Source organism: Nicotiana attenuata, chromosome 12, assembly GCF_001879085.1.
Source record: "Nicotiana attenuata strain UT chromosome 12, NIATTr2, whole genome shotgun sequence".
Taxonomy (NCBI): domain Eukaryota; kingdom Viridiplantae; phylum Streptophyta; class Magnoliopsida; order Solanales; family Solanaceae; genus Nicotiana; species Nicotiana attenuata.
The window spans coordinates 6,050,055-6,063,681 of record NC_032000.1 but is presented as its reverse complement, the minus strand read 5'-3'; the positions used below and the strand labels follow the sequence as shown (position 1 = coordinate 6,063,681).

The 13,627-nt window shown below is 38.2% G+C and overlaps 2 protein-coding genes across 2 annotated transcripts; both read right to left on the bottom strand.

Moving 5' to 3' along the window:
* Positions 345-7,468, bottom strand: LOC109235834 (the record flags this gene model as incomplete). The annotated part of the gene is made up of 5 exons (XM_019402084.1): positions 345-1,294; positions 4,646-4,658; positions 5,645-5,854; positions 7,230-7,323; positions 7,424-7,468. Coding segments are annotated over 5 exons (1,065 nt in total), but the record flags the coding sequence as incomplete, so codon positions are not given.
* LOC109235207 (protein DETOXIFICATION 12-like) lies at positions 8,782-10,989 on the bottom strand. Its single transcript, XM_019401217.1, has 5 exons — positions 10,349-10,989; positions 10,164-10,250; positions 10,009-10,065; positions 9,680-9,918; positions 8,782-9,282 (listed from the first exon to the last, which is right to left on the bottom strand). The coding sequence occupies exons 1-5, from the start codon at positions 10,885-10,887 to the stop codon at positions 9,020-9,022; spliced, it is 1,185 nt and encodes a 394-aa protein (XP_019256762.1). The 5' UTR covers positions 10,888-10,989; the 3' UTR covers positions 8,782-9,019.

Genomic DNA, 13,627 nt, shown 5'->3' with positions numbered 1-13,627 from the left:
ACTTATCATTCAATCCTCAGACGAACAGTTACACGAAATTCAGCTAAAATGAAATTGTCTTGATTCCGTATATCATTGAGAAAAAATAGGAATAAGTGATACTCCCTCCGGTACACTAAGTGTCCAATTTGCTTTTAGCACGCCCATTAAAAAAATATTAAATTCAATACAAAAATACCTACTATGACTAAACTACCCCTAATTAAATATTTAATGTGAGGAGTAAGAAAACTTTCTAGGGATATGCACATAGGGGTTATTTTGTAAAAACAAATTGAATTCTTTCTTGATTACGTAACTGGACACTTATTTTGAACCAAAATAAAGAAGCAAATTGGACACTTATTGTGAACCGGAGGGAGTATCAAACAATTTCCTGCAATTCTTCCAGGTATGGAATGAGTAATGAATCAAGCTACAAGTTTCGATCTACAACTCTATATTCATATAATGGCAAAAGGTCACAAAAACCAAAAACACATGAAACTAACAGTAAACTCTTTTTACTCAATACTCATAGCTACAAACTAAGAATCTCATTGAGAAGCATCTATTTCTCCTCCCCTTTCTCTTTCCCCTTCTTTACTAACATTACTCGATAACAAGGTTTTCCATCTTAGACATTGCATCAGTTGCATCTGAGTGATCTAATTCATCTTCTAGCCGTTTCAATGAACTCCGCAAACCAGTGCATGCTTTCACAAAATCTTCAGAACATCCTTTAAGTTTTTCCAACTCCAGCTGAGTTTCATCGCTAGTACTTGCAATCTTCTCCGTAGCAGCCCTCAACACAGAAATTTCTTGTGGAGGATAAAGAGAAGCTCCAAGTTCATCAACTTGCAATCCAATTTCTTGAGAAAGTTTTAATAATCTCTCTAGAGAGGCTACAAAAGTAGCATTATCCGCGCAACTTTCATGCTTTAGCAAGCTAGTAATGGAGCGAATGAGTTCTTTAATGACCACAAGTGTTTCAGACACCACGTCAGTAGTTAATCGTGCAATTTTCATTTCCTCCGGAGAAAGATCATTGCCTAGATCACCACCAAATGAATCATCACTATCATCGGATTTGCTTTCTCCTTCGGGAGAATCTTGAACAGAAGACTCGTTTGCTACATCAGATGATGCTGGCTTCAGTTCATTCATTTCACGAAGTACATCCTTCATGGAAACGGCAAGTTGTGTCATTGCTCGACCTATAGCAGTAATATTGGTGGCTGGAGTCTTCTTAAGAGCAGAACAAGCTTCCCAGACAGTGCCCACCAACTGTGGGATCGATAATTTCTGTTTTTTTGTTGTCAGATCCTGCACATCCATTTTGGGCAGCAAATACGGTTGGTTATGAATAATACAAGCTGTTAAAGAAAATCAATATGCAAGAACTAGATGCAGAAGATACATGTGATGAATGAACCTGAAAGGCAATATGCCACAACTAGAAGGCGAAGATAAACGTGATGAATAAAATTAACAGCCGAAACTAGAGCAAAATTTACTTCAAATAGCACAGAGAAAATCATATCAACTGAATAGGGTCCACTTGGTAAGAAGCAAAAATGTTGTCTGTAAAACAATTGCCAAAATCTTCCTACAGTATCTGGGAGAGACACAGTGTTGGTGATAGGTGACAGTCATGGAGAGTTGGCGTGGCATTTGGGAGGCGAGGTAGTATTTGCTGATAATCAATTAATCATAAAACAGAGTGAAAGATATATAAAGATAATTGTAGTGGAAAATAACTAATCCCTTTGAAGTTCAGTTATTTTCCCTCATCGTACAAGATATTCCATGGAGAAAGTCTCCGTCACTTTAACCAACCAAAGACCAAAAATGATTTCATGACGTTTTTATGTCTTTACAATCAGGACCATAATCTTTGGTAACTTTGTAAGTGTTTCTTCGTCTCAAACTATACAATATTTTGGATGAAAACATCCTTTTTTTTGGGTGACCGTGGTGCCAAGCCAGCTTGCGCACACCTTGACTAATTCCACGGGTTACCTGCCCACCAGCAACATATACCAGGTAATTCTGTCAACCAAGCTTGGACAGATGGGAAGAATCACCTACTCCCTCTGTTCCAATTTATGTGAATCTATTTCGTTTTTAGTCTGTTACAAAAAGAATGACCCCTTTCCAAATTTGGTAACAATTCAACTTAAACTTACAATTCTACCCTTAATGAGAAGCTTTTATAACCACACAAATACTTGGCCCCTATTTCACTTGTTTAGGACCACAAATTCCAAGTCTTCACTTTTTCTTAAACTCCGTGCCCAGTCAAACAGGTTCACATAAATTGGAACGGAGGGAGTAGTATTTTTTGCCTCCATTGGGATTTGAACCTAAGACCTCATGGTTCTCAACCCATCTCATTGACCACTAGGCCACACTATAGGGTGCGGATGAAAACATCTTACGCCGACAATAACTAAAAAAAAAGTTGCATCCTGTTAGAATAGTCATATAATTAGGAGTAAATAACCCTAATCCAATATGTATTAGGAGTAGGATATGTTATGTGTTATATAACTTAGCCCCTGGGAAAGATAAGTTAGCTCCTCGTGCTCTCAAGTGTGTCTTCCTTGGTTATTCTCGTGTTCAGAAAGGATATCGTTGTTACTCACCTGATCTTCGTAGGTACTTTATGTCCTCTGACGTCACATTTTTTGAGTCCAAACCTTTCTTTACCTCTTCTGAACATTCTAACCACCTTGATATATCTGAGGTCTTACCTATACCGACCTTTAAGGCGTCTACTATAGCTCCTCTTTCACCTTTCGCCACAGGAGTCTTACCCGAGTCTACTATAGCTCCTCCTTCACCTTCCGCTACGGAAGTCTTACCCGTTCCAACCGTTGAGGAGTCTAGTGTGGCTCCTTCTAGACTCCATGCCACAGGAACACCACTTTTGACATATCATCGTCGTCCGCACCCAGCATCAGGCCCAGCTGATTCACGTCCTGCACCTGACCCTGCTCCTACTGCGGACTTGTCTCTTCCTAGTACACCGATTGCACTTCGGAAAGGTATACGGACCACCCTTAATCCTAATCCTCATTATGTCGGTTTGAGTTATCATCGTTTATCATCACCCTATTATGCTTTTCTATCTTCTTTGCCCTCTGTTTCCATCCCTAAGTCTACAGGTGAAGCATTGTCTCATCCAGGATGGCGACAGGCTATGATTGACGAGATGTCTGCTTTACATACGAGTGGTACTTGGGAGCTCGTCCCTCTTCCTTCAGGTAAATCTACTGTTGGTTGTCGTTGGGTGTATGCAGTCAAGGTTGGTCCGGATGGTAAGGTTGATCGTCTTAAGGCTCGTCTTGTTACCAAGGGATATACTCAGATATTTGGGCTCGATTACAGTGATACCTTCTCTCCCGTGGCTAAGATAGCATCAGTCCGCCTTTTTCTATCCATGGCTGCTGTTCGCCATTGGTCCCTCTATCAGCTGGACATTAAGAATGCTTTTTTACACGGTGACCTTGAGGATGAAGTTTATATGGAGCAACCACCTGGGTTTGTTGCTCAGGGGGAGTCTCCGCTTGCGCCGGTCACTTTACGGTCTAAAGCAGTCTCCTCGAGCCTGGTTTGGTAAGTTCAGCACAGTTATCCAGGAATTTAGCATGATTCGGAGTGAAGCTGATCACTCTGTATTCTATCGGCATTCTGCTTCGAGTCTCTGTATTTATCTGGTGGCCTATGTTGACGACATTGTTATTACCGGCAATGACCAGGATGGTATTACTAAATTGAAGCAACATCTCTTTCAACACTTTCAGACTAAGGATCTGGGCAAACTAAAATATTTTCTGGGTATTGAGGTCGCTCAGTCTAGCTCAGGTATTGTGATCTCACAACGAAAGTATGCCTTAGATATTCTTGAGGAGACAGGAATGACAGGTTGTAGACCTGTTGACACCCCGATGGATCCGAATTCTAAACTTCTGCCAGGACAGGGGGAGCCTCTTAGCGATCCTACACGATATAGACGGTTGGTTGGTAAATTAAATTACCTTACAGTGACAAGACCTGACATTTCCTTTTCTGTGAGTGTTGTGAGTCAGTTTATGGATTCTCCGTGTGATAGTCATTGGGATGCAGTTGTTCGCATTCTTCGGTATATAAAATCAGCTCCAGGCAAAGGTTTATTGTTTGAGGATCGAGGCCATGAGCAGATCGTTGGATACTCGGATGTTGATTGGGCAGGATCACTTCTGATAGACGTTCTACGTTTGGATATTGTGTCTTAGTAGGAGGAAATTTGGTGTCCTGGAAGAGCAAGAAACAGAATGTGGTTGCTCGGTCTAGTGCAGAAGCAGAATATCGAGCGATGGCTATGGCGACATGTGAGCTAGTTTGGATCAAACAGTTGCTCAAGGAGTTGAAATTTGGTGAGATTAGTCAGATGGGACTTGTGTGTGATAATCAAGCTGCTCTTCATATTGCGTCAAATCCAGTGTTCCATGAGAGAACTAAACACATTGAGATTGACTGTCACTTTGTTAGAGAAAAGATACTCTCGGGAGATATTGCTACAAAGTTTGTGAAGTCGAATGATCAGCTTGCAGATATTTTCACCAAGTCCCTCACTGGTCCTCGTATTATCTACATATGTAACAAGCTCGGTACATATGATTTATATGCACCAGCTTGAGGGGGAGTGTTAGAATAGTCATGTAATTAGGAGTAAATAACCCTATTCCAATATGTATTAGGAGTAGGATATGTTATGTGTGTATATATAGAGCTCATTGTATCGTGTTAAACACAAGTCAATATTAATCAATAATATTTTCTCACGTGCATTCTCACACATCCTTAGGGCTGTAGATCTATGCTTAGCCTATTGGTTAACACTCATTGCAGTTCTCCTACTGTATTCTGCACCTGTGTGTGTTCTGCACCTGGCACATCGCGAACTCTCCTCCCAACCGTTCCACAGAGAGAAGGTTTGTAAAATATTACTTTCATCAGGATGTTTTATACCCCAGCACATGAAATGCTATCACCTCATTTACATGGTCTTCTTCCATTATAGAACTTCTCTCTTTCCCTGTTTCTTTTGAGGTGTTGGTATTGGCAGAAAGGGGTTCTTTCTTCCATTTTATTTTTGCAAGATATACCATTATCTGATTTTCCTTCTGCCTCCCTTTTCTATGTTTTGTGGAGGGGGTGTTTCACGCATGTAATCTTTATCCATTTTTTGAAATTTTGGCAAAGCACATCAGCGAAACAGCATCTGGATACACAAGTATAGATGTTCAACTGTTAGGCAATTTTCAGTACCTTTGGGGCAATAAGCTCTTTCACAGCACTTAGATAAGTTGGCTCATAATTTCCAACAAGCTACCCCAAATAAGGCAGGCTAGTATGACCTTTTTGTTTGTATGATAAATGCTGATGTGCCACATATGCATAAAAAAAGAAAAGATAAGCACTTCCCCAAAGAAATATGATGACTTCACCTTTTATCCATTTCAGATATTAACACTTCCTAATATTATTACTTGTAAGATTTTCATATGTTCATGGACTTGGGCTTGGAAATTGATAAATAAATAAATAAATGAATATATACACACACACAAACACATACATATAGATAGATAGATATATAGAGAGAGAAGGAGAGTACCATACGAGGACACAGACTCTTTCATCAACATGAAACTGCTATCAACAACTGACTTAATGGATGCATGAATGCTAGAAGCCAGGGTAGGTCCTGCGCCCACTGTACTTGAGTGGGAGAGCAGAAGAAGCCCTTGCAACATATTAAAATATGAAGCCATGTTCTCCTCGAGTGCTTTAACCTCTGGAGTCTCTCCAGTCCAAAGCATTCCAACTGCATCAAAAAGAAAAATAATTGTCAACTACCAATATTATCTCCAAGGTAAATGCCTGAAACTTACAATTATCCGTTAATCAAAATTGGAACCCCAGCCCTCCCCCCCCCTCCCCCCCCCCCCCCCGAATCCTGGGAATGCATATCTACGAATTTCTATGATAGGAAGAAAGACCACGGAAGCTATATACTACAGTTTTTAGATTTAATCAAACAAATTCACTAATTCTCGGCCAACCACAGGTCCAAGTTGCCAAAGAACTTTCATTGGATAGGGGCGAGTGCATGACAAAAAGTTGATTAATATTCTTTTAAACAGGTACAGTGCAAAGCTTGTATCATGCCCCAATCCAAAAAGACCCTTCTCTATCATTAGCAGAACATATGACATTCATTTAAATGTATAAGTGAGACATTGTAAGTGTCGTCCCAGACAAAAGGTGAAACATCTAAGCATTTAAAGATGATACTTTTGTTTAATCACATCTAAGTCACACCATTCTTCTTGTAGTATAGGTTTCTGATAACCAAATCAATGTTTCTTCCTCTTTTATGGATAGTCTCTATTAGCTTAACTACCACATATAACTGCTTATGCTTCACTATCAAACATATACACACAACACCGAATTGACAATGACTTAAATAGATTCTCTTATGTGGAAACAGATACCGTCCATGCCTCTCATTGTAAAACAAAGACTTATTACATGTAAAGACACCTGATCTAGAACTCAGTTTGCACCATATCTTGTTGGGTTGATATCTTTGCAGCCGTAACTTTAGTGGATCATGTTTTTCTTTTTTTTGGCTAACCGAGAAATCCAGGCCACTGGCACACGGTTCGAAACTTGGTGGATAATGGGCTCGTCTCTCTACCTTCTCCACTTAAATACCAAGCTTTTGTCTGCGTCTCGTCCCGTGCACCTAACCCACACATCAGAAGTTATACTCTAACCACTTTAATGGATCATTTATCATCAGAATTATGTCTAATGTACTGAGCTTTCATATATCTATCTCTATCGTGTTGATGCCCGAAATTTTTTAATAAGTATCAACCTTACTCTATAATATCATCTACAATGAAAAGGATATTAGGTAAAAGAAAGCTCATCACAACATTACAAGATAGTAAAAAATGCTCAAGAAGGAAAGAGAACTTTCAAAATCAACCTTCACCTTACATTCATACATATTTAAGCAAAAATTGCATTATTTTATTTAATAGAAAATATAACTTGCATATAAACATAAATTTGGAGGTAACGTCGTTTCATCAAAACCAAATATAAGCACAAAGCTGGCATATATATAAATTGGAAATTTAAGCAGCAAAATTAAATATATTAGAGAGAAAAAGAAAAAGATTGACCCACAGTAGCTTGTTTATAAAGCTGTTCACCCATTTGAATTACTTCTTTCCAGCTTACTCTTTCAAGTGACGATGATGGTGTTTGATTCAATACCTATAAAGCAAAAAAAAAAAAAAATTCATAAATCACGCGATACAAATATAATAAGGAATGCGAAAAAAAGAAAATTAAAGGAGTTACTATATAATTAAACCTGAAGAGTTTCATGAATGGTATTGAGATGTTCATTTAGAGCTATTCAGTTGCTCTTTTGCTGCTTTCCCCATTTCTCTTTTCTCTCCCCTAAAATTTAAATGGCAAAAACTGCTACACTATTTGCAGAAGAGTTGAGGCGGAAGAACACGGTTGGGTTTTATTATCAATCGCTGGAAGAATTACACGACGCCGTTAAAACGAATGCGTTTATAAATCGCATTCAACCGATGCGTTTATAATGTATTCTGTCGATGTGTTTATAAATAGTATTCTGTAAGTCGTATTTAATAAATGCGATACAAAACAAAATATATTTTGGCGAATTTATAAGATCAAAATTGCTTATAAATATAAGGGACTATTTTAAACTTATCTCAAAAGCAATGAACTATTTTCGTCATTTTCTCGTTTCTTGTCCTAATTGAAAAAAAAAAAAAAAAAAAAGTTCCCCCCTTATTACTGGTGTACATTTTTTGAAAACTGTAAATTTATAATTGCACCATATTATGATAATTGCTATTCTAGCTGAAGTTTAAATTACTTTTTTTCTGTATGTTTCTATTTTGTTGTAAAATCCCACAATTATGAGTTATTCCTTCAAGTATTAGCTTTTTTTTCCCTTCTTATTTTTATATAAAAAAAAAAAACTTTTGTTCCATTAAAATATATCTCTATTATCTTTTAAATCTGAAACTGGTAGCTAATGTGCCTATTATTGTCCATTTAAAAATATGGTCGTCTTTATCAAGTTAATCAACAATTTTTAAGGAACAAAACATATTAGTGCCAACTAAAGTGTAGCAATTGATGGGTACATTGTAGTAACGAAATTATCTCTGTGTGACCTATACGTCAGTGGTTCAAATCGTAGAAGCAACCATTAATACTTACTTTAGGGTAAACCGTCTACATCACAGCTAGTGGTGGCAATAGTTAAAATAAAACAGTTATCCACCTATATTATCCATTAAAAATAAAATGGGTTGGATAACAAACTTTTAGAAAACAGGTTCAATATGGATAAAAACCATATTATCCACTTAGAAAATGAATAAACAGTGGATAACTAATGGGTTTAACTATCCATATTAAATGTGGATCGGTTCGGACAATTTATCCGGTTTTCGCCCCGCCCATAACCAACACAGCCCACCAGTTTGCCACCCCGCAGCCTTTAGGGTGCGGCCCTTCCTCGGACCCTGCGCGAACGCAAGATACCTTGTGCCCCGGGCTTCCCTAACTAAAGTGTGGCAATTGTTTAATGCCTCATGTGACATTCATGCTTGACAATAAATTGCCCAAATTTACATCAACATGACAAAACAAGAACTACGCCTCAATACAAACAAGTTAAGATCAGCTATACAAATCCTTACTTCTTCATTTAAGCTCAACTCATATCAATCAATGTGACAAAAGAAGAAAAAGAACTCAACTTTGATTATGCAGATTTAGAGAACATACAAATTAAAGTACAAAACTTTAGAGGACAGAACGGGAAAATTGGATCCTCTCTCTATTCTTTTAGTTCAGCATTTTGTAACCTGTTCTAGACTTCAATAAGAGAAGTACAATTCATTTATAGGCCTCTCATTTACATCAACCTGTCATCAATAGATGGTTCATGAAGCCTCTCCCTTGCCATTGCAGCTTGTTTTTTCCAATTTGTGCAGCATGTTATCACAGATAGTAGAATAGATTGCACAGCAGCACCCGAAAGTACGCCGATCCACAGGCCTTTTCCCCGAAAGTTAAGCCAGAAAGCTAATGAAGCAGCTATAGGAATTCCACAAAGGTAAAATGAAGCAAGATTGACATAGGCTCCGATATGCTGCCAACCACATCCCCTCGCAACACCTATAATATGCATAAAGCCACAATTAGTCATACGCTTGTTCTTGTCATGTATCTAATAGTGGCGGATTCAACAATATATAAAAAGGGCGGCCCGGTGCACTAAGCTCCCGCTATGCGCGAAGTCCGGGGAAGGGCCGGACCACAAGGGTTTGTCGTACGCAGTCTTACCCTGCATTTCTGCAAGAGGCTGTTTGCACGGCTCGAACCCGTGACCTCCTGGTCACATGGAAGCAACTTTACCAGTTACGCCAAGGCTCCCCTTCAAGATTCAACAATATATACATAGTGCAATTTTCCGGCAAAGGAGATTCAGTTGAACCCCCTTTTTGGTAAATGTGGCTCCGTCGTTGATATTTGTTACCTTAAGTGTAGTAATATGATGTGGAAAAAGTCTAACCTGAAAGAGTTCCTTGCAAGCTGTCAGTTATGACCGATAGACATAGAAGAGGGGCCATGTTTGCGACATAGTCCACGACTTCCTTCTCGTTGCTGAAAATGTAGCCAAATACGTTTCGACAAGCAAAGACAGTTGTGCTTACGAGTATTGTCTCTGTGGCCGCGATGAGCATTGCAGAAAGCACAGATACGCGAGCTCCTTGAGGATTTCCAGCTCCTAATTGATTAGATACTCTAATGCTGAAAGTAAACAGGAAGTCAATGATTAAGCAGATATTTGAGAAACAAACCACATGGAAGTGGAAAGTTGGATTAAACACTTAGACAAACCTTACAGCACCAGCGAGACCAAATGGTATTGCATAAAGCGTAGAAATGGTGCTCAGGCTGCATTATAAAATTCCCAAAAGATTAGCAAAATCTTGGATTTCATGAATCTATTACTAACTGAGTTTACTCACTCGAGAGCGAGATGAAAAACATACCATATAGACAGAACTGAAGTTTCAAGTTGTGGATTTGGCAATAGGCCTGATAGCAAGATGAGCAGCTCAAATGACCACCACTCAAGACTACGAAAATACAACACGTACATAAATTTCGTAGAAAGACACACGATCAAAAAGTGTATTTAAATTCTTAAAATGAGTGGACGAGGGAGTTGAAGTACCAAATCATGATTGCAGAAGGGATAGCAAACTGAAAAAACTCTCTCATTCCCTTGACGATCTCCCAAGACATTGGTGCGCGTGTTTTTGCACAAGCGGGAGACAGCTTCATGTATGAAGCAAGGATTATGACATTCAACCACATCGATATACCAATAGCTATTGCCGCGCCAATATTACCAAAGCCAGAGCGAAACACTAGCATCCAAGACAGCGGTATGTGGAAGCATATTGTTATGCAGGAGCTTACAAGCATGGGAACAATCATACTTTGCATTTGATAGTACCGAATAAGCGGATGAAGATTTGCATAAGCAAAGAGAGCAGGAATCAGCCACTTAATGAATTTTCCAGCTTCATGAGAAATCTGAGGATCTTGGCCGACGAAGGTAAGCAATCTTCCCATATACATCCATAAGATTGTGAGGGGAATGCAAACAATGAAGAGAGAAAAAATGGCAGTGTATGTTTGAGTACCAAGTCTTTGGTATTGCTTAGCTCCAAAAGCCTGCCCGCAAAGAGTTTCTAGTGCACTGGCCATTCCTAACTACAAGGCATATATAAATAGTTGTCAGAGGAGACGCCAACAAAAAAGAAGCTTGTTCCTAAACAATTAGTCCATTTAAAAAGTTTATCACTCTTCAACCGAAACAGGATTTTCACCGAGGGATTCAGAAAATAAAAAAAGTAAACACGTGAAGAAGCTAAGGGATTCAACATCTAATATATATACATGGGAAAATAAATTGACTTATATACACAGTGTAATTTTCGGGCGAACAGGGTTGAGCTAAACCTCCTTCCGCCAACCTAGCTCCGCCCCTATCTTCAAGTCATTCAAACCATTTCATCTTTATACATTTATTTGCTGTCTCGAAAGCTTTTAATTCAAACAAAGGAAGTATGTATTAAGTTTGTTAAGTTTGACCACTGGCCTATTTGATAACTTCAAATGATCAACAACAATGAAGGATCAAGATATTAATGTTTGCTTAATAGATAATTGCAGAGATGAATTGTTAAACAAGAGCGAAGAGATTCTATACTAATAACTACAACATACCGTTTCTTTGCTATACTCTCAAGGCAACAATACACTGTTTTCCACATATAATTTTCCGCTTTGTGCATTTCATCTCATATTTCTCAATATCTTTACTTCACAATATTCATAACTCTATCCTTTAGTTAAAAGAAGAGCTTACAAGCGAAAATTAGCACTGAATTAAGTTCGACAGCAAATTTGTCGAACTTATAAGTTCCCAAATTTGTAAACATAACACATTACAAGTTACATAAGGAAGAAAGAGTTTAAGTTCTAGCCACGGATAATGTATAGATATTTAACATTTTTAGTCAGGTAAAACTGACCTACAACTATAGGCATTAAGTATGATATGATTGCCTGAAATATAGAGCGAGAACCTGCTATAACCAGTTAAATTGCACTAATAGAAAATTCTTTAGACCGTCACAGAAAGACCATTTCTTTTGCCGCAAAAAGATTGAACTACAACCTCGTAGACATCTGAACATTATAAGTTCCCAAAATTGTAAACCTAACACATTACAAGTTACATAAGGAAGAAATAGTTTAAGATCTAGCCATGGATAATGTATTGATTTTTTACATTTTTAGTCAGGTAAAACTGACCTACAACTATAGGCATTAAGTATGATGTGATAGCCTGAAATATAGAGTGAGAACCTGCTATAACCAGTTAAATTGCACTAATAGAAAATTCTTTAGACTGTCATAGAAAGACCATTTCTTTTGCCGCAAAAAAATTGAACTACAACCTCGTAGACATCAAAACATTATACTACAACAAAAACCCAGTGAGTTCCCACGAATGGGGTCCGGGGAGGGTAAGATGTACGCAGACTTACCCCTATCCTAGAAGGGCAGAGAGGTTGTTTCCGATAAACCCTCGGCTAAAGAAATAATAAAAAAAGTAACGGCAATAGGTAGTAATAACAACAAGATAAAACAAGAAGACCAAAACCAAGAAAGCAAGTGAACACAAGTACTAATAACAATCTAAGAATAAAGGGATATCATATTAACACTAATGCTATCGAGCTGAGCAGATATACGGAGAACGCTCGACTACCTACTAACCTACTACCTTAATCCTCGACCGCCACACCCTCCTATCAAGGGTCATATCCTCACTAAGCTCCAGCTGCGCCATGTCCCGCCTAATCATTTTCCCCAAGACTTCTTTGGCCTACCTCTACCCCTCCTCAAAACCACCCCTAACCTCTCACACCTTCGAACAGGGGCTCCTGTGCTTCTCCTCTTAATATGCCCAAATCATTTCAACCTCGCCTCCCGCATCTTATCCTCCACGAACGCCAAAATTGTAAACCTAACACATTACAAGTTACATAAGGAAGACAGAGTTTAAGTTCTACCACGGATAAGGTATTGACTCTTTTACGTTATTAGTCAGGTAAATCGGACCTACAACTATAGGCATTAAGTATAATACAATAGCCTGAAATGAGCGAGAACCCGTTATAACTAGTTAAATTGCACCAATCGAAAATTCTTTAGACTGTCATAGAAAGACCATTTCTTTTGCCGTAAAAACATTGAACTACAACCTCATAGACATCAAAACATTATATGTTCCCAAAATTGTAAACCTAACACAGTACAAGTGACATAAAGAAGAAAGTCTTTAAGTTGTGTAACCTCTTCATATTAATTATCAACTATAGGTAACTCTTCATATTTCAATTTATGTGAACCTGTTTGACTGGGTACGGAGTTTAAGAAAAAATGAAGACTTTTGAAATTTGTGGTACTAAACAAGTTAAAAAGGGGCCCAGAGTATTTGTGTGGTTATAAAAGCTTCTCATTAAGGGTAGAATTGTAAGTTTAAGCTAAATAGTTTCCAAATTTAGAAAGGCGTTATTCTTTTTGGAACGGACCAAAAAGGGAATAGGTTCACATAAACTGGAACAGGGGGAGTATTACTATAAGCTAACTTAAAAAATAGTGCAGAACCTGCTATAACCAGTTAAATTGTACTAAAAATTATTTATACTATCACTATAAAATAGGATAGCCCGATGTACGAAGCATCTCACCTTTACGCAGGATTCGAGGAAGGACCGCATCCCAAAAGGGTGTGATGTACAGCGGCGGAGCCACATGCACCCAAGGGGCGTCAAACGACACCCCTTTCGTCGGAAAACTATAGTGTAGCTCAGTAATTTTTTAAAAACTATATATATATATATATATATATATATATATATATATATATATA

What these genes read in the sequence shown, in the direction of transcription:
- LOC109235207 (XM_019401217.1), bottom strand. Translation starts at nt 10,887, where the DNA reads ATGGCCAGTGCACTAGAAACTCTTTGCGGGCAGGCTTTTGGAGCTAAG. An exon ending in ACTTCAGTTCTGTCTATATG is followed by an intron (nt 10,066 to 10,163) that starts GTATGTTTTTCA and finishes TTTATAATGCAG; the next exon opens with CCTGAGCACCATTTCTACGC. An exon ending in GGTCTCGCTGGTGCTGTAAG is followed by an intron (nt 9,919 to 10,008) that starts GTTTGTCTAAGT and finishes GTTTACTTTCAG; the next exon opens with CATTAGAGTATCTAATCAAT.